The sequence below is a fragment of the Rhamphochromis longiceps genome, linkage group LG6, assembly GCF_057381845.1.
Source record: "Rhamphochromis longiceps isolate RC_006_pf linkage group LG6, R_longiceps_female_GT1.1, whole genome shotgun sequence".
NCBI lineage: Eukaryota > Metazoa > Chordata > Actinopteri > Cichliformes > Cichlidae > Rhamphochromis > Rhamphochromis longiceps.
In genome coordinates this window covers 30,091,476-30,113,379 of record NC_140562.1, presented here as the reverse complement: position 1 = coordinate 30,113,379, position 21,904 = coordinate 30,091,476, and the positions used below count along the sequence as shown (strand labels likewise).

Sequence of the window (21,904 nt, the reverse complement as noted above, 5' to 3'; positions counted from 1 at the left end):
AGATTTTTGACCGGTGACGCTGGAAGAGCTCAGGTAACACTGATAGATGAAATAGAACGGCGCACAACTTGTTTTGGCCACTAGGTGGCGATAGTACTTCAAGAACAGTACATTGGGGGTTTCAGGCTGTGGAAATTGGGTGGAAAGGCTTTCCAGAACAGCTGTTAGTAATGGTTTATATATACATTTCATTAGGAAACGCTCTCATTAGAAAACGTTCGATGGTTACTCTATCTGTACCAACATACAGTGTCGATTACGCTTATGGTCCATTACAATTTAGAGCCAAATATACATGTATTTGAGAGGTTTAGTAACCGTTAGGTAATCAACCCAAACAGGAAAATAAGGTGTAACAACATTGACAATTTTAATGTATTACAATACCCAGTATTTAAAATCAAGTCCAGACTGACCCACTGCAATGTAATAGTGATATTTTTATCACTCCTCATTACTTTTGGTCCTTTAAGTGTACTTCGTACTTGTCTCTGTGTGCACCTTCATGTTTAAACAAGGATAAATAAGTAACAAGTGTTTCTCGCAGCAGGTTGCATAAATGCTGAGATGCAACAAATGTTTCCAGACAGATTTTCCTTTCCTGCGGCCTCTCGTTTTCTTCATCAAGGTGAATGATTACCTCTGAAAGGAAAGATTTATGAAGGGGAAACACAACTGAGGCGGCTTTCCTTGGCTGCATAATGAATTTTTCATCGTAGGCCTTCAAAACTGCTACTCCATGGTTGTACCGGCTAGACAGAGAAGATGTTCAGTGACAGCTTAAGGGGTCCCTTCTCTGAATGAATTATAGCTGATTCTTGTATTCTCACACATTTCATTGATCACTCTGACATCTGCTTTTTTTCACAAAGGCTCTTACCCCAGCTCTCTACTCTCTGTATGGCCCTATAATCGCTTCCTCCAACTTTTAAGTTTACATTTAACACATAATCCTGTTTTAAAGCTGCTCAGTTTGAGCACTTTTTTCTTTGATATTGGACAATATCCTCTGTCCTTCCTTCCTTGATACTGAATCAACCGACATTAATGTTTCCAAAGAAAGTTGTTTAAATACAATCATCATAGGCATGAATGTCATGGTAATTTTTAATTTATTTGAACTGTTCTTTCCCCAGGATGGATAGATAGCAGTGACGTTCCTTAATTTGTTTGGGAACTGCTTCTTTTAACAGACTTTAAATGTTTGGGAACTGAGAAAACCACTTGCTGCATTTCTGAAAGCCAAATGTTTTCCCCATTTCTACTGAACAGCTGTTCAATACTTCAGGGCCTCCTTTGTTGTCATTTTTATTTCATAATGTGTGCAGTGAAGCTCCTCTTTATTACTTCACAAAACAGCATTTGCTCATGGATAAATTGTACACATTGTACAGATAAATGATCACACACACACGCAAAGATTGAGGTTATGGTGTTTTATTGATTAGTGTTGTTGGCAGGGTCCAAGCTGGGAGTCACAAAAATAAAGATTAGATTGGAAATCTTGGTTATGCCAAATAAACAAAATCATTTTAACTGATGTCGCTGAAGTGAAATAAAGGATAGAAGTTAATGAGTGCAATAACTAACCCTTTTATCTGTGTTTCCTTTCCCTTGTGTAAGTATACAAGTATAATAAGTATACAAACTTATATTTTCAATGATAGCTTGTCGGTGAATTGTTTTCTATTTAAATAAAGTTCACAATATTTGTAAATTTATCTAGTACTAATAAAGTTTAATATTAGCAATCTGATTGTGTAATCCATTAGTTTAGCTGACTTTTTAATAGCAGTCCACAGAAGTTCAGCCAGTTCACATCAGAGGATGCTAAACCCACATGCCACCTCAGATCACAAGTGGTGTTTTGTGGTTTGTGATGTTTGTCTAAAAAGGCTCTATAGAAATAACATTTTACTTAATTACTTTTTAGTTTGCTTTTTAATGTTTTGTCCAAATTCATTGAAGCCATCCACAGGACGGGCCACAAGCCAGTGTCAGTCCTAGTGTCACTCCTAGTGTCAGTCCTACACCCAGATAAAAGGGCAGGACTACGTCAGGAAGAGCATCCGGCTTAAAATCTTTGCCAAATCAGACATGCGGATACAAAGACCACAGATGAGGTTCATCGATGGAGTGATGGAGGAGATGCAGAATGTTGGTGTGACAGAGGAAGATGCTTGGGACAGGGTGAGATGGAGGCAGATGATGAGTTAATCTCTAATGCAGGTTTTTGATGCGTCCTCGATCCAGCACAGCTGATTTAAATGGCTAAATTACCTCCTCAACATGTCTTGAAGTTCTCCAGAGGCCTGGTAATGAACTAATCATTTGATTCAGGTGTGTTGACCCGGAGTGAGATCTAAAACCTGCAGGACACTGGCTCTCGAGGCCTGGAGTTCCCTACCCCTGCTCTAACAGGAGCAGCCAAAAGAAGATGCAGCTGAAAGAAGACCTGCTGGTCTGTACTTCATTTCCTCCTCCTTTAATCCAACTGCCAAATGTTTTGGCATTTTGTGTTTCAATCTTTGATTAAAATATTTGAAATTATTTTATTTGATCAGTCCGGTGTGTGTGTGTATATATATCCATGTATGAAACAAATTTATTTGGTCAAGATATTTCTTGGCTTAAAATATTTGAGAACGTGCTATGACCTGCTGTCAGGATGCTGTAGTAACAGAGAGTTGGAGCCACCCCGAGCAAATGGAAAAACAATAACAAAGGCATGCATGAGTCCAAACACTCACAACAAAGATGAACAGTACACTTATTGTTGGGCACATTCAGATTCTACATTGCTAAAATATATTATTGTAAAATTGTGTGACAGATGGACAAACAGCATCATTAAAAAAACTGGTACAGAAGAGGGCAAAATCAAGCCATACGTCATCTTAACCACTTTTCTAGTTCAGGGTCAGAGGTGGACTGGGGCTTGTCTCAGGTGTTACAGAGCGAGAGGCGGGGTCCACTCTGGTCAGGCTGTCAGTCTATCACAGAGATTGCAAAAATCCAATATATCAGTATTTGTTTCTGTATAAAACTGTTTAATGCACTCCAGTATTTACATATCAAATCTAGAAAATATGCACAAAATAGCAGTGATTTGCCCCTCATTCAGTTTTGTGCCATAGCCCTTATTATATACAATCCCAGGCCATTAATAATCAATCTTTAAATAGGACACATATAGTATATAGCTAACATATCACAATGCAGACCGACCAGACGATTTACACAACATACCAATATCACAATCTTTTTAAAAAAAATCAACAGCAAACACATGTTAAAATATTAATCTGTATGTAATTACATTATGTTTGTGCCAAGCAGTTACCAGTGTAACATGAGGTTAGAATACAGTACAGTTTAAGACTTACAGCTTGGGGCTGGGGTCGCTTTCTGTCTCGGTTCAATCAATTAACAAATTAAGTTGTGTCAGGAACTAATGAGAAGACCATTGATTTCTTTGCCCAGTTGATCCTGAACTGAGAGGGAAACAACCCCAGCCCAGATGTATTCGAGGTCAGGCATGTGTGTTTGTCTACATTTGGTAATGAAGAAAAAGAAAAAAAGATGTATTCAGAATGGCCCGGATGTCTTTACTGCTGTGTGTATTTATTACATTTCAATAAATAAACTTCTTTTAACTCTTTGCAGATTTTTATTTTCACCTTTGCAAAAACTACTTAAAATGAAAATAACTTTACTCTTCTTGGTGTCAGTAAAACATTTGTTAGAGAAAATATAGCATTCAACTGAAAAAATTAGACCTATTTCACGTCAAAAAAAGCAACACTTGTTACGGGCTGTGCTCTTGCTGCTATTAACAATGTTTTGGCATATTTTTTTAAGCAAAAAGCCTGAATGGCACTTCCGCTTCTTTTCTTTTCGCACACACAATGATACATTTGTTGCACTCCTTCCAAACACACGAAAGACACAAGTTTGAGGTTGAAATTGTGCCGAACACAAATTGACTGAACCCTGAACCCACAGTCTCCTTCAAACGGTAAATTCATAATAACCTCTGAAGGTAAACTGTGCCTACACACTCCTCCGTTTCCTGTGAAACTTGGGGAAGATTGACTATCCTGTTGCCTGTTATATCCTCTCATGCTCATGGGGTGCTTGTAATTATGACAAAACACCAGCTTAGACTAAGTTCTGATATACTCTCCTTCATTTAGAGGAGTTTCAGAGACGTCTCCCTTCAGAAAATGGTTGTAGGATTTTACTGCTGTCACCCTACACTACAGGCAATTGTGCAGAAATACTTTCATCAGGCTGATGTCTCCATGAATAGGCACCATTGGATCGAGGGAAAAGAGGCAGAGAAGGTCAGGCCATGCAGACAGCTCTTCTTCTGCCTTCTGTCCCACTGGTTGATACTCTTGACACCAACATCCAGCAGACATGGAGACAAAGAACGAGTGGAGATTAGCTTGTATGGTGAGTGTGAGCCAATGTAAGGCTTAACCAGAAAACGTAGCACACGTGTCCAAAAAAGTTTAGTGTAACACAGAGGGCTTCTGCATGCCAAGTATCATTGCATCGGAGCACTGGATGTATGAGTAAAGCGGTTGTCAGACAACTCTGACTGGCTCAAGATGAGGCTCAGTTAGTGAAGGCCCGGGTGACTCATCCAGCCGGGCGGTCAGGCGTCTACCAAGGGAGGAATAAAAGGGATACAGTGTCTTCTGTGCCTCTAATAAGCAACTCATGGTGGTGGGGGCAGTCGCACATCAAGCAGGCTGTAGGCAAAAATGTTCCAGAAAACAGCGCAGAGCACAAACAAGGTGTAGACACAGAAAAATATCCAAAACAGGGACTGCTCCTGGAGCCGCTGCTCATAGTTCTGCAGAACAACCACACCAAGCGTCAGGCCGACCACCACTCCTCCCAGGTGAGCTACAAAGCTGGGATTCGGGCATGGAGGAAAGGCCGGAGGGTAGAACCGGAGCCATACTGCTCGACCAAACTCTACACTCACTGTGGACAGAAAGGAGAAAGGAAGACATAATGGCAGCGAGATGTGAGCATGTAGGTGACAACAGCAGCACTTTATTAAAAATAAACAGTCCTGACTTTGAGGTAGATGAGCTATGATAAAAAAAGAAGGATGTCGAGATGTCTTAAAATAAGACATAAAGCAACAGTGAACCTTTGTTATACAAGTTTCAATTGCTCTCATCCTTTCTCTTGTGTATTTGACTTGATCTGCTCCTAACAACCTTCTAGTGGAACTGGGGGTAAAAAATTAGACAGTCCTTGTGCTGCTGCAAAATTACATTCTGAAGTTTTATGCAAAGTTATTATGAGGCTTCAGCTTCAATAGCCAGGATTATGCAAATCAAGTGGATGAGCATGTTACACACTCAAAGTCAATATTAGTGCAACTTTCCCTCTTGGGGTTTCACAGACATATTTTGCTACTGCGTTTATGTGGCAGGATAGTAACAGAAAGAGGGAGGATTTTTATTTGATTTAAGACTGACTGGAAGCAACTCACCCAGCTATTTGGATGGAGTGTGTCAAAGGTTACGAGCAACAGAGGAAATTTAGTTTAATTTCAGTGAATCTGGCACGACTACAGTTTTTGATTCACTGCTTGTTTAGTTGTTGTTTTCTGTTTTTGGAGAAAATCACTTTGAACTTGTCAGATCTGGGTTGCCTGGAATCCCATCTAGCCTTGCAATGAAGTTTGCTTACATCACCCCATTGCAGTGCATCACAACAATCATAGTGTCTTAGCAGCGAGAAATCCTTCATGTGCTGAAGCGCCAAAGCCAGAAAGCTTATTATTGTAGCATTTGGAGAAAATAAACACTTTTTTTTTTCAAGAACAGGAACATTTGTTTTGACATAATTAATTTCTGGTGCTGAAGTAGTAACACAGCAAAACTTTTCTGTTGAACGAGAAGTGTTAAGAGTGGGAGTGTGGCATATTTATTCAGACTTACTGCAAACCAGAGCCATGGCCATCCGAAATAACTTAAACTGACACTTCATTCCTGACCAATTCTGCAAAGAAGAGAAAGAGAGAGTGGAGAAATCATAATGAAACACATTTCTGATGATAAAGACAGAACTAACTCTGCTAGAAGAGAAAGTCCTCCTTACATACACACTCACACACACAAACAGACATGCATGACTACCTGAAATGACCTTAGATTGTGCCCTTTGTCTGAATTCACGTCAATTTTAAAGGCTCCAGAGACACTCTGACCCCCAGTCTGTTCTTGCTGTGTTAGATAATAAGATTTCAATGGAGAGGAGGAACACAAACTCCTCCATACTGACCTCAAGAATGCTGTGAAGGATGTGGCAGGATACATAATGAGAACCCCACTGCACATAATAGAGGTTCACCTTGACTGATATTTGCTACATGTGTCTAATGACCTGCTGAATGGGTTAGACCAAACAGAGTAGGCATAGAAGTCAAAGGACAGCAGAGTGCATTGAGATGGGATGCATTTTATTCGCACTCTGTCACGTAAACATGTGCACACGCTCAGATGGTTTTCTGATCTTTGAAGGAATGGGAGAAAACTGACGGTGAGGAATGCATGGCATCTATAGATAAAGCGGCACCTGTCGAGGGGCCACTGTAGGCTACTTTGACGATACGACAATGATGTGTAGAGACAGGAACACTGAGTGATGTGGTAATCACTGATACACATGTGCGCACACATAGCATGTGCATGTAAATGGAAAACTTACCATTACTACATTGGCTAAATGTGCAGAGACCAGGGCGTAGACTCCCCCAGACGAGCCAACCACCGGTGCCGTCATATCCGTGACAGACACGGCCAGAGACCCTGCAGTGATGATAAAGGCCACATGTCAGTGAAAATTTATAAATAAATGATGACATCATTTTACTGTCTGATAATTCATTGAAGAATGATCTTTTCAGTCAATCTTTGTTAAAACCTTTGTTTAAAAAAAAAAAAAAATGCTGGGGGTTTTCTTTCTTTTTCCAAAGCTGCCACTGAAATTTGAAGTAATGATCAAAGCCTAGGGGATATTTAAAAGGTGAAATTAGACAGGTATCCAAAATAGTGAAATATATAGGATTTCATTCAACCACACCTAAGAAAACTTTCAAGCGATTCAACTCCCTGACTTTCCTTAGGATTAATTCAGTTTAACTCTATTTAACAAATCTATCAATTATATACTTTCTGTTGAAAAAAAAAAAAGTACTTTGAATCTCAGCTTTTAAGCAGGCAGTCACAAAAACTACTTTATTACTAGAGGAAAGACAAACTTAACCAAACCACTGACTGTATCACCGGCAACCTCTGGGGTCAGTGTGAAAGCACAAAAAACTGCAATTACCCAAAAGGCCACTTGAGGACGGCTTCAAAAGCAACTCAGTCAGACCCCCACAGACTCCTCTGTAAAAATCCCAAGTTCAACGCAAAAAGAAACATGTCTGCAGTCTAAATGTTTTGGTCTCTGTAGCCTCTGTTCCTTTACCTTGAGAAAACTATACGAGAGGCTTTTTTTTTTTTTTTTTTTTTTTACAATTTTTTTCATATCTATAAATCCTCCCTTTAAAAACTATTTTAAAGTTGCCACTTTGAATCATAGGTATGTGCATGCTGTTGCTTCTTGTGGCGGAGGTGTGGTCCCTGGCTCAGCTGCAAGGGAGGAGCGGTGCAGTGAGCTCAATGGGGCGGTGCTGGGGAGGCAGGTGAGAACACAGCTGGTGGCGTTTGGACTGATGATGGTCTTTTTTCCCCTTTTAGACGAGAGAACTGGTTGTTAGAAAAGCTGAGACCAGCGCTGACCAGAGTGTGGGTTGTTGCACAAAGAGCCCTGAATAAACATGACATCTGGGAGCATAAACAGTGTCTGTGCAGAGTGCATTCTACACTTTTTAGCATCTGGTTAGGTATAACAACCTAATGCCAGCAACTGCACTGACCAGCTCAGCAACACCAAAAGGCCTGAAAAGTTGATGATTGCAGAATTGTTTCCTTCTAGAGAGATTGTCAAGGTCTACAATCAAAACACTTTCATGAGTGTAAATAACTGGTACTTATAGCCTCTTTCTACTCAATTTGAGCACTCAAAGCACTTTCTACTGCAAGTCACAAACATTCATACAGTGGTTTAACCTATCTATGACTAAGCGTCTTATCTAACAGTGCACACGCTGAGGGCAGCTCTTGCCCAAGGATGCTTAGACATGGGAACTGGAGGAGCCGGAGATCGATCTACCAACCTTCTGATTGGTAAACAACCACTACCAATGTACTGTAACGACAGAACATATCGCAAACTACTGGTTACACTCAAGAGCAGGAAGATCATATTAGACTTTCTAAAAGAGCCCTGCACAGGTCTGGGAAAAAAAATATTTGGACAGATGAAAACTGAGCTGGTGGTGGAAGCGGAACAGCTCATGATCCAAAACATACCAGACATTATTTGTTAAACATGGTGGAGGCAATGTTATGGTTTGTGCATGTATACCTGCCAATAGAAACCAGCTAACTAGTGTTTCTGATGTGACTGCTGATAGATGCAGGAAGATGGATTCTAATGTGTAGAGGCCAATATCACCTACTCAGCTAAATGCTGCAACGCTGATTGAGCTACAGAGCACAAATGGATAATGACCCAAAAGCAAAAGCAATCCACAAGTGTTTCAAGACAAAGAAATAAAATCAAGTCAGTCACCTGATCTCAACCCAAAAGAGCATGGTTTTAAGTTGAAGATAGAAAACTGAAGTTAGAAAGTCCGACAAACAAGCGAAGGTGGCGGCAGTAAAGGCTTGGGATAAGTCCTCAAGGAAGGAAACAGCATCTGGTGATGTCCATTTGCTCTAGACTTCAGTAAGTCATTGATTATAAAGGAGTTTCATCCAAGTACTTAAAAAATCTTTATATTTGAAATTATGTTAGTTTTGTCCAATTACTCAAAATTACAAACATTATGTCATCTTAGAAATGGACCAAACTGTACATATGCTGCAAACTTTCTATAATATGACAGAATGCTACATGGTACAAGACTTTCTTGATTTTTGTGTCACATATTTCAGTCTTGAGTTTTAATTTATTCAAGAGGAAATACTCTGACAATATGTCTAATTTAAACTGCTTTCACACCAGCTGTGACCATTCGTGTACTGAATATCTATTGTGAATAGCATTTTGGCAGCTTTGCTATTAGCTATTTAATGTGGGTGTATTATATACAGACCTCCGTGAACTGAGGCTTACTCATACCGTAACAGCACACGCTATAATTTAATGTAAGACAAAAGCAATCCAAGCAAATTGGGCAGCAGCAAGGAGCTGCTCTCTTTTGTGCAACTGGTGGCAATTCATTGCATACACAAAAGATCCAATCACGCATAGCAAAGTTTAAACATGCGGACATTCAGAGGGTGAGACACATTTGTTCTCACAGCACTCACTTTACAAGAGATGGAATAAAAGGAAACAAAAAGGCAGACATGTTTAGCTGGGCTATTCAAATGTCCAAACACTTACAGTATCTGTTATCGTCCCTTTCCTCTCACTCATTTCCTTTCTTCATTTACACTTTGCTTCTCTTTTCCTTTCCTTCACTTTTTGGCACTGAATGTTTACTGTATTGATGCAAAGTACATAACACACAACTGCCCACACTATGAAAGAGAGCACAAGGAGATGCAGATAAATATTCTCACATTCACTCTGTGTTCTTCCACTCTTGTTCTCAAAGTACGAATACGGATGCATATTACATATTTCTCCTTTAAGCAATACACAATAAAATGTGCATCATATACTCAAACGCATAGAAAATCTAATGGGGTTATTCTCCACCGTTTCTCTTCACCATCTTGATTTTGATACAGATGCTTTATTAACTTTCTATAGATGAAGATTCGATTTTTTTAATGTCTGGTACTGGTTCCAATAAATTCAAATTAAATTTTTAAAATGGAATGGAAACTCTTGAACTGGATATTTTCTATAATTCTGCACCTTTGGCCAATCCCATAATGTTTAAATTAATGTTAAAACCCAGTTTGATCAATGCTCAGTTTTACTTTCTCCTATATTTCTGTTGCTATTGCTATTTCTCCTTGATGTACAGAATTTATTACACCATACTTTATCATTCATACATGCCTTATTCCAAAAATGTTGTAAAATGTGAATAAAAAAATAAATAAAATAAAAGGAGCATCTTAGAGAAGCAGATGTTCACCAGTTTGTTGAACAACTTTAGATTGATGCCCCTCAACATTTTGAATATCTCATCATCTACAGTACATAATATCATCAAAAATCTGGAGAAATCTCTGTCCACAATGGATAAGGCCAAACATTGGTATTTGATGGGAAAAGCATGGGGCAAAACATGAAATATTCTGTCACTGAAATCACTGCATGGACTCAAGAATTACTTCCAGTAATTTCCACAAATGTTATACTATCCACAAATACAGGTTCAAGCTCTAGCATGCAAAAAAGAAGCCATATGTAACATGATCCAGAAAAGTCACCGTCCTGTTTGGGCTAAAGGTCATTAAAAATGCATTGAAGCAAAGTAGAAACCAACAAAAATGTGACATTCTTTTTAGAAAACATGGATGCCATCGTTCAGACTAAGGAGGAGATGGACCAGCTTGTTATCACCGCTCTGTTCAGAAGCCTACATCTCTGATGATCGTGGCTCAAGAGTTGGGAGTTCGCCTTGTAATCGGAAGGTTGCCGGTTCGAGACCTGGCTCGGACAGTCTCGGTCGTTGTGTCCTTGGGCAAGACACTTCACCCTACCGCCTACTGGTGATGGCCAGAAGGGCCGATGGCGCGATATGGCAGCCTGTCAGTCTGCCCCAGGGCAGCTGTGGTTAGCCTCCACCAGTGTGTGAATAGGTGGATGACTGGGTGTGTAAAGCGCCTTGGGGTCCCTAGGTGGGACTAGTAAAAGCGCCATACAAATACAGGCCATTTACCATATCTAATCCTTTACTTTTAAACACTGGCACCCAACCTAACAAACAAAAAAGAACAAATAAAAAAAAGATAATCAGATTCCTACCCTAACAGATCTCTCTTTCTCTCTCTTTCACGTGCGTGCACGCACGCACGCACGCACACGCGCACACACACACACACACACACACACAAAGAGCAACTCCACCTTCTAGTTCCTGTGTTTTGGAAGTGTGTCTCTGCAGGGTGACCTCCATCTCTGTAATTACCTTGGTTTAATAACATTATTTTAGCAGTGTGCTTCTGTGTGCACATAATCCCACACACACAAACACACACACAGACAAGGACACGGTCTCTCATAGTCATTCAGCAGGCCCCAGGAGGCCTGTAGGTTTTACAGTTGAAAGTGGCAGCTCATTTTTCTTGGCTCTTCTTCCAAACTGCAGCGAAACAGCCAGACACATGAGGAGAAATAATAACGCACATCAGTGCTCATAATGAGAAAAATCAACAGCTTGGCTGCATGTTGAGCCAACTGAATATACCGAGCCTTTACAGTAGTGTTTTATGTGTGTGCCCTTTGTAAGTGACCCCCATGTGCCCATAGTCAAGTCTTTGACTTTGTGTAGCTGCTTTATTGTCTGTGTGTCTGTTTTGTCTCGTCTGAGTCTTAGTTATCATTGTCCACTGCTGCACCTGTCTTATATCCTTTGCTCTGAAAAGCCACTTCTTGTCTGTTTTCCATAAGGGGAGCTATGACATTAAAGTGTCAGAGTGTGTGTGAGCCCTAGAGGGTCAGACACCCTTTTCTGAGTCATTACTTGACCTCTGAACTATGCCTTAACCTCTGTATGTGCCAGCTGAGCCCTTTTCTGTTTGATGCAATATTTCCTCACATAGTAACCTATGTGAGGAAATTATGTCATTATGCAGCAACAGAGTAGCTGTTTGTCCCCTAATATATAAGGATTAAGCTAAAATGTTTAAATGGCCTCAAATCAAACAAAACATGTAGGGAATTCAAAGTTTTTTGTTAATATTCATTATATTTGCCTCCCCAGAACCCAGACCTCAACATTTATGGAAGCAGTGTGTCATCTTGACAGAGATGATCCCATGACAGAACAGAGAAGAAACAAAGATATAGAGCTATCACGTGTTCTTCAAAAAATCTGGAGAACTGTTCCTCCAGAGTACTTAAAGAAACTTGCATGAAAGCTTTTCTAAGAGAGGCCAGACCACGTGGAAGAATTCAATTCAGTTCAGTTCAGTGCAAATTACAACAACAGTTGCCTCAAGATGCTTTATATTGTAACACAATATAACCGAGAAAACAAAGAAAACCTCAACAATCCAACGACCCACTATGAGCAAGCACTAAATAAATAAAGGTGGTCTTACCAAATATTGATTTAAAGCTTGTTAAAATTGTACACTCTGTTGTTCTGAAGAGAATTGTTCGTAGAGTTGTGATACAAACAAAACCAAAAATAGAAAAACTGAAAACACTTTTGTATACACATGTATGTCTACATTGAGTTGAATTGAAACAGACTCAGAAACTTTATTGTCATTGTAGCAATGAGAAATTAAACAATGCAAAAGAAGAATAGAAATTAGAATAAAAATAGTCAATTATTCCTTATTGTGCAAATTCCCTGCTGACTCGGCCTCAGGATGTCTAGAGGCAAGAACCAAGCGCACCAGTGATCATGTGCGCATCACGCAGAGGGAGAGTGAGGGACGAAAAGCAGCAGCAGAGCATGGCAGTTGTATCGCAGTTTGTGTGATTCCGTGTGCGTTAATGAGACTGTAAGTGTTATTGCCTTTGACAGGTTAACTGGTATGATAATAGTTATAGTTGTTTGTGTATGTTTAAGCTAAAGTTATGCCTCAGTACACTGCTACCACGTTAGTAGGTTTATTTAATTATTTAATTAATAAGCACTAAGTTAATACCAGTGGCCAGAATCTCCCCCAATGATTATATCCCGCGGTTAAAGGATTTTTCTGTTGTTTATTGTTTAGTTTAGCTGTTGTTAGCTTGCCACATGCTTGCCTTAGTACTAGCAACTGGGAAAATATGTGCTATTTAGCCAACTTCTGGTCTTACGGCGACCCCTTGTGGACATTGTAAAATATTGCTGTGTCTGAGTAGATGATGTGTTCTGATTGTTGTTTGGTTGTCTTTGAGCCTGCTAATTATAGTGTTACCTGTTTCTGTTTCCAGACAACCATGCTTATAGTCACCGATACTGCACCTGCCACAATTATCAGTGCATATCTTCTGTGAAGCTTCATTAAAGACAGTGAACTAAACTCCTGGACTGCTGCAGTCTTTCTGACCGAAGACTTAGGCCAGACTTGTATACCCAGCACTTCCAGTATATATATATTCTACACTTATCATGAGAGAAAAAATTACTTGCTCAGTGGCTGTGGCTATTGCGCCTTTGATTAACTCCTCATAAACCAGTCAATTATTATTCCTAATGAGTTATGCATGAGGGGCTATATTGCAGGCCATAACTCACTAGAGTCTCTTCAGAGTATTATCCGCCTTAAGTCTCAAACGCTGATTCATGTCAATTTTTATTGTACCGTTTTAAAAGTAAATAAATACATAGAAATTGAGGTCCAGAGCTTGATGACCTCATAGATGTTTATGGCCATGTGTCCCTGTGAACAAGTTCAAATTGTGCCCCTCCAATGACCTCGACTGTTTGAAAGACAAAAAACAATCTAAAGCCGGCCTTATATTTGATTTATTACACTGATAAAAGCATCTAGTGTAAAGAATAAAAAGCTCACAGTAATTCTTTTAAAGATCCTTTACACATATGTTTGAAATCATATACAAATACTCCACAAACAGGTTCATTCATGTTAAAAAAAACTACTGGCACCTCTGAGTAGGATCCACAACAGTGCAAATAAAAGTAAGTAAGTGAGAACAGATAGTAAGGAAACACTTCTGGCAATTTAATGTAAAAGATTAATATAATTTAGGCTAAAAGGGGCAAAAACTAAACATTAAACCTCAGTGAAAACTTCCTTTTTTTAAATTTAATTTACTGTTTACTATTAGAAAGTTTCTGTTAAAGATAATCATAAATCTACAGTCTACACAATACATGTGCTGTATATGTGCCACATACACAAACATCCGGTTCTTGTTAAATATTACAGATTTTGGTTGGAGTCTTTCTGCTGCCCAATTTTACCTGCTGAGCTCAGTCAGACACAAGAAACGCAAACATGGCAGCCGGCACAACCACACTGCAACTCCCCTCTTCTTCTTGGTGGTCAATATCTAATTAACAGACATTTGTGTGTGTGTGTGTGTGTGTGTGTGTGTGTGTCTGTGTGCATATGTAAGTGTGAGTGATTTATGTGCTCCGTCCTCATTTCACTGTGAGGTTAATGCTACAGGCCGCCGCAGCTGGTATCCCCAGGGGTGTTTGTCAGTGACCCTTGTGCGTGCACGCACAGACACACACTCTCTTACACACAATGGGGGCTCGCAGACGTGTAGAGAGAAATGTTCATGAATATTAAACAAAACCTCAACGGCTGCGATTCATATCACACAATCATTTTTTTTCAGTCTATCAGTAAAAACCCTCATTTCCCGCCACGAGGCATCATGTTTCTAAGTCTCGTCTCAAAAAGTAGCCCAATATTTCCACTCCAGTTGTTTTGCTAAAAATGACACCCCAGGGTACCAAATAAAAGGGGGGGAAAAAAACAGGAAAACAGCACTGGGGTTGATCACTGTGCTGGAGATCACAGATTCAGTGAAGAAAAACGGTGCTTATGAGCTCACACATACACATGCTTTGTCTCAGCTGAACGGGCCTGAACACTCAAATTGCACCAGTGCTTGAGGTTGATAGGGGAGTAGGAAGGGAGCAGTGACATTTTGTTCAAAGCTGTGTCCGCTTTTGCTTTCTCATTGGTAGTTCCTCTCCTAATTCTCGCCCAGCTCTGCTTCACATCCATTTCTGCATTTCTCATATCCCGGCTCTCCTCTTCAGACTCTGTGTTATTAGCGTTTAAGAATTCATCACGTTTCTCTTTCTTCATCCCCCCCGATTTCATTATTACTGTGTGTGTTTCTCTGATTGAGCTTTATTTGAGATGACTCTCTTTGCTCTGCCCTTTACTGAATGAATATGGAGGACGTGGGGGCTTAAATAAGGGCTCTGAGAACCCCCTGCATCCCACCATGTCTGGTAGGAGGACAGAAACAGAAGACCATCTGTCCTGAACATGCCACACACATATGCACAGTTCTCTCCCTGACCAGTATCCACCAACACACGATGAAATCTGATAGGTGATTAAATGCATAAAACAAGCAGATGGAACAACGACGGAGCTGAAAGGGAAAACCCCGCCATGTCTGTTTATGTTTTCGTCCCTGGGTAGCAGAGAGACAGTGAAGCCACACACCTACCTGCTAACACACCACACACATAGACCAGTCCAATTCTCAGGGCACCGTGGACCATTTCTAGAGGGACGCCCACCAGCAGCTGCATGGCCATGTTCAGGCTCAGGTGTTCAATCCTGTAACATGAAAAATATATAACCCTGCACTTAATACAGTAGCAATATAAAAAGGTCATTGCAGAAATGTGAGTGGCACATGAGCTATTGAGGTCACACTGTGAGGCCTCAAAGTTTTACCATTTGTGTTTTCAATATTTTGAAACAGGATTTTGAAGACCACAACTTTGTCCTCCTTTTTAAATCAAACGAGGACCATGTTTTACAAAATGAACCCTATGTTGCATTAAATAAAACTTAAAACAAGCATTTGAGGAATTTAAAGTCATCAGGGAAGTGTTCTCTCATTAGAAAGTACAGCTTTTATACATTTCTACATCAATTTCAGATGTGGATGCTACATTCACCCTCTATACAGCCTATACATTCAGAGCAGGATACAACAAATGGAGCTCAGACTCCCCAGTTTATAGTGTAGTGTGATTTATTTTGGAAAAAAGTAATGTGTCATTCCAGAAACATTCTTCCCTAGAAACAGCCCCTTGTCATTTTGACAAGTTTCTTGAATCTAAACTGGAAGCTGGTTCCACAGAAGAGGGGCCTGAAAACTGATATGTGCATTGAAGGACATATCCTGGTCAATAATGACTCCAAGGTTCCTTACAGTGTTACTGGAGACCAAAGTAATGCCATCCAGAGTAAGAATCTGGTTAGATACCATATTTCTAAGCTTTTTAAGGCCGAGTACAATAACCTCAGTTTGATCTGAATTTAAATGCAGAAAATTTGAAGTCATCAAGGTCTTTATGAGACATTCCTGCAGTTTAACAAATTGGTGTGTATTTTTTGGTTTCATGGATAGATAAAGTTAGGTGTCATCTGCATAGCAGTGAAAATGTATGCTATGCCTTCTGATGATACTGCCTAAGGGACGCATGTAAACAGAATTGGTCCTAGCACAGAACCTTGTGGAACTCCATAATTAACCTTAGTGCAGGGGTGTCGAACTCCAGGCCTCGAGGGCCGGTGTCCTGCAGGCTTTAGATCTCACCCTGTTTCAACACACCTGAATCAAATGATTAGTTCATTTCCAGGCTTCTGGAGAACTTCAAGACATGTTTAGGAGGCAATTTAGCCATTTAAATCAGCTGTGTTGGATCAAGGACGCATCTAAAACCTGCAGGACACCAGCCTTCGAGGCCTGGAGTTCGACACCTGTGCCTTATTGTGTAAAGAGTACTCTCCATTTACATGAACAAATTGGACTCTATTAGATAGATATGATACAAACCACTGCAGCGCAGTACCTGTAATACACACAGAATGCTCTAATTGTTCATTTGTAACCTTCACTAAAGCTGTTTCTGTGCTGTGATGAGCTCTGAAACCTGACTGAAACTCTTCAAATAAGCCATTCCTCTGCAGATGATCAGTTAGCTCTTTAACAACTACTCTTTCAAAATTTTTGAAGAGTATCTAGAATTTAAATTTTTGTTGCCATAGACGTCATCAAATGTTATTTTGAATTAAAACACACACACACACACACACACACACACACACACACACACACACACACACACACACACACACACACACACACACACACACACTTTCTGCTGATTAACATAGCTCCTGGATTTGTTTTTGCCTTTAAGGCTTAAAAACATTTCCATAAAAATTAATATTCCTCCTCCATCTGCACAAAAAGAAAGAAAGATGGGGAAGAAATGGAGGTTGGTCAGTTTGCATACTTCTCCATTGAGGTTTATTTCTGAAGCCAATATTTGCAGTCAGTTTATGACTTAAGAATCTGTGCTGCTGAGCTGTTGACAGGATTACATGCTTTGTTAATGTGTGTGCACGCATCTATTAAGTGTCTCATAATTAACAACTAAATTTCTTACTATATTGTTTATTAGTGGTTCAAAGCAGTTGTTTTTCCATTGCAGCTTTTAAACACTGCATAATGTCATAAACACACAAATCCACCTTTAGTGTATCTAAATAAGCATGCTATATCATCGCATATGATACATTTATAATGATTTTTACCCAAATTTGCAATGAAAGAAACTTGAATATCAACAATTTCCCAGCCAGAAAACCCATGTGGCCTTATCACTCACTTATGAATGTGTAACACAACATAGCATTGCACTCAATTCCAAATCTTAAACATGTATCGTCTGCCTAATCTTGACAAATATGAAAACAGACATGAAAGTGTTGGGTTTTGCATTTCTCTCAAGCGACATGCTGTTTGATCATATTTAATTAGTTTTATGTCGCATTAAAAGTGCAAAAATGACCACTTTCATGACAAATTCCTTGTATGAGACATAGAAGTCTTTAAAAGGCAACTTTTTTCTCCTGTTTCTCTTCTGTAAACTTTAAAAGTGAAGACATGAAAGTGATAAAAAATTCTGTGATGGCAAAACACTTCTTTTTCCTCCTGCGGATGATTGGCAGGAAACGTACTGAACTCTGGCACGAAGAAGTAGTGAAACAGAAACTCTGATAAGAATCAAATTCTGGATTCATGTTTACTGGGATGGGAAATGTTTTTCACACTGTGTAAAAGTAAATGGGAGCTACCTCCTCAAAGAAGAAGAAAACATGATTTCATGAACGCTACAGAGCTTGCAAAGGCATTATCAGAAAAAAAGGGCAACTTGAATGTCACAAAGAAAGGAAAAAAAGCCATATAGGAAGGGGAAAAAATATGTCCCCAAGAGTAAATGTTTATGTTTTATATCAAAGTCTTACATGACTCACGTCTCATAATTTAATCACAAAAGTGATTAATTCACTTTTCACTTAATTCTCATGTTTTATGACACAACAGCAAAAGAAGCTAAACAGCATAATGTGAGATATGAGTCCTTTGAGATATACAGTACTATATATAGAAGACAAACGCTTGAATTTTAGACAAAAAAGAGAGTGGCCTCAGGGGAAAAAATCTCTCATTATTTTTATGGTTTTTTTTAGTAGCATTTCCTTTGTAACTGTCCACTTTGGCCTCATTATTCCAAAACTTTCATCAAAAGGCTGAGTTCATACATTGGTAAGCTGTCAGCGAGGCAAAGGGAGGTGAAAGGATAAACAGCCCGAAAACAAGTCCAAAAAGTCTCTCTCACACACACACACACACACACACACACACACACACACACACACACCTATTAGACACAAGGAATACACAGAAGACAAGAAACTTTTCCTCATCTGACAGTGTGCGCATGTTTATGTAAGCTATATCCTAATTAAAATCAAACAAACAAACAAAAACCCAAACAATCTCTGTATATAAATTGAGATAAAGTCTACTTGACGCCAAGCTGGCTCTCATTTAATAAACTTATCACTACCATAGCTCAACAGGAAACAAAATGCTTATAACCAGAAAAAAAACAAGTACCAAATTTGTTTTTTTTACAGGTAATTTCAGGGTTAACACCGGATTTTCAGGATTATGAAAGCGGTTCACTTCCTAGTGAGGTACATCATGATGGAAACTTGCACTGCCCGTATTCAGGTTATCTTCAGGTTTGATGAATACAATTAAAAAAAATACATTCTTTTGTTTTTTAACTTTGCAACCCTAATTCCAAATAAGTTAAGGCACTACGTAAAATGTAAATCCAGTAAATCCATATTTTATTCACAACAGACCACAGAAAACATGATTAAATGTTTCAAATGAAAAATAACAGCTCTTGAATTTGATGGCAGCAGAACATCTCAGAAAAAGTTGGGACAGGGAGAATAAAAAGGCTGGAAAAGTAAGTAGTAGAGATGGCACGATACAACTTTTTTTATGTTCGATACCAATAACGATATCATAAATTTGGATATCGGCTGATACCAATATGAATCCGATATAGTGTATTTTGTAATCAATACAATTTTTTTTATAAATATCTTGCTGCATTTTGTATAAGTTCACACTCAAGTTTTAAAAAACAAAACACTAAAACTATTCTGTTATACCTGTATGCAAAAAATACACTGCACCCAAAATATTTTCTAGTTCAGCTACACTGATCAATCTAGCAAACTTAAACCTACACCATCCTCCCTATTCTGGTATTTTAAAGAGTACTTAGCATAAATATTGAACAACCTAACTAATAGGGTTACAAACCCTATAGTTTAGTTATGCAAAAAGAAAACAGGGAACCACCCTCCACCCTGTGATGCATAATCGACTTAATGCTAATCCGCGAATCATGAACTAATCGTTCAGTACTCGAGAATCACTTTACTGACTCATGAATCATGATTCACAAGCCCAACTGACTCATCCCCGTTGCAGTTAGCAAACTAATTTTATTAGTAGAAATATATCTAGCTTATAATTAAAATTGTGGAGAAAAACACAACATCCAGTATCTTAACAAAAATATTTCTGCTCTGAGCTGGAAGAAAAAAAACCCTGAGTAGAAGCTCACATCAAGACAATAGCTCCTTGGTTCACAGTAGCATCGCTCTGCTAACATGCTAACAGCACATTTGAGCTACTCACCCCCTCCCTCCTGTGCTTCTTCCTGGTTGGCAACCAATGTTAAGGCGCATTACCGCCCCCTGGCTTACAGCACAGTGGACATTTAGATGAGAAAATATATATTTGACACATTTAAGGAAAATACTAATAAAATAAAAATAAACAAAATAAATGTTCCCTTTAGAATTTTTTTTGCTCTATAAAATAGTTGTTTTCTTTTAGAATCATTCATCTTAGCAGTATGATATACATGAAAAGAGAAACAAATTAAGTTTGAGTGAAAATGTACATTTTTTGCACTCTCTGGTCAAGTGAATCAAATGACTCAAAAAATTCGATTCACTTTGGTGAGTGACTCATTAAAACTCGATTCAGTAAAAAAATCAAATTTACCATCACTAGCTGTGGCTCCAGCAAACAGCACTAGAAATTAATATTAAATCAATTCTAACGACAGCTTATCAAGCTTAAATGTGCTGCTGTTGTTTATCCGCTGGTCTCCTCTTTCTAGCGCAAAGTGGGCGATAAATAAACAAGAAAGACCGGAGTTGCGACAGAAAAGCGGATCACCTGATCAATGATCAGTTTCATGATTGAAGTAGCAACAGGGGAGGGAGGGGAAGAGAATGAGAGAAGAGCCAGCTTTGCAGCAAGGACATAATAACTCCAGCTTTGTGTCTTTTTTTCATTGTAGCTGTACCTCAATATGGAACTCCGATGGCCAGTCCAGCTGTGGCTCCATGTATCAGTTGTTAAGCTTAACGTGGAAATACTATGCAAACATTCTGAGATGAACTTACGCACTTGCTTTACTTTTCTGGGATAGTTTTCTCCGAGACGAAATGCCGCGGTTTGGAAGCAGTGCGGCTCCAAATGCTCCACCAGACCGCAGACAGGTCTTGCAGACAACAGCCGCTCTATCACGTGACACATACTGCTCCGATGCGCTGAGCTGGGTTATGCCAAGCAGCGCGTTTTGTGAGGTAATTTTGTGATACTTCGGATCGGATTACATTTTTTATTTCTCTCCCATATCCGATCCAGTAATTTAGGTCAGTATCGGACCGATACGTAATATCGGATTGGTCCATCTCTAGTAAGTAGTACCAAAAAGAAACAGCTGAAGGAGCATTTTTCAAGTAATTATGTTAATTGGCAACAGTTAGTAAAATAATTGAGTATAAAAAAAGGATATTAGATAGGCAGCGTTTCTCAGAGGTTACAATGAGCAGAGATTAACCCATCTGCAAAAAACTGGGTCTGGAGCAATTTCAAAATAATGTTCCTCAACTTAAAATTGTTGATACTGAATATTTCATCATCTATATTAAATAACTTCATCAAAAAATGTCATAAAAATAATCTGTGTGCAAGGGACATGGGCAAAAATCCATATTGTATTTCTGTCCTGCTGCCTATATCAGACCAGAACGGGACAGCATACCTCTCTCAAAGTTTCAGCAGCTGGTCTCTCGTCTAAACAGGAGGGGATACTAAAGGGTGGCAAACATGGCCCTGTCCCAACTTATTTAAGAGGTGCTGTGTTGCGGATTGCTGTTCTATTTTTCTATTACTATAATCGCGTTGGTCATGAATGCACAATTTTGCTTGGCTTTGACTGTTACCTCAGAGCCCAGACTCAGTCTCCCAGCTATGATGCTTTGAAAGAAGAGAAAAAGAGTCTTTGGTCAACTAGAAAGGGTAAAGCCTATTCATCTGCTTGGAAATACTTTTTATTCAAGGGAACCAATGAGGAACAACAAATATAGAAAAAATTCAAACAAATGCACAATGTTTCAGAAGCCACTAAATCTCCGTGACCTCAGTAGTGACCAAAATGATTACAGTGTCAGCCATGATTAAGCAGCTCTATCACAGAGTCGCAGAGACATGCACCCAGCATTTAAATATT

The 21,904-nt window shown here is 39.2% G+C and overlaps 1 protein-coding gene across 2 annotated transcripts in view; it reads right to left on the bottom strand.

The window, feature by feature from the left end:
- Window positions 1–1,441: 1,441 nt before the first annotated feature.
- The window catches only part of rhbdl3 (rhomboid, veinlet-like 3 (Drosophila)), an 84,876-nt gene continuing 64,413 nt past the window's right edge, over window positions 1,442–21,904 (bottom strand). For both annotated transcript variants that reach the window (XM_085410176.1, XM_085410177.1), the window contains 4 exons: window positions 15,430–15,542; window positions 6,739–6,839; window positions 5,970–6,030; window positions 1,442–4,998 (listed from right to left, as the gene is read on the bottom strand). In XM_085410176.1, the coding sequence (XP_085266302.1) occupies window positions 4,727–4,998; window positions 5,970–6,030; window positions 6,739–6,839; window positions 15,430–15,542 (547 nt within the window). In that variant the 3' untranslated portion in view covers window positions 1,442–4,726. The remainder of the gene's footprint in view (window positions 4,999–5,969; window positions 6,031–6,738; window positions 6,840–15,429; window positions 15,543–21,904) is intronic.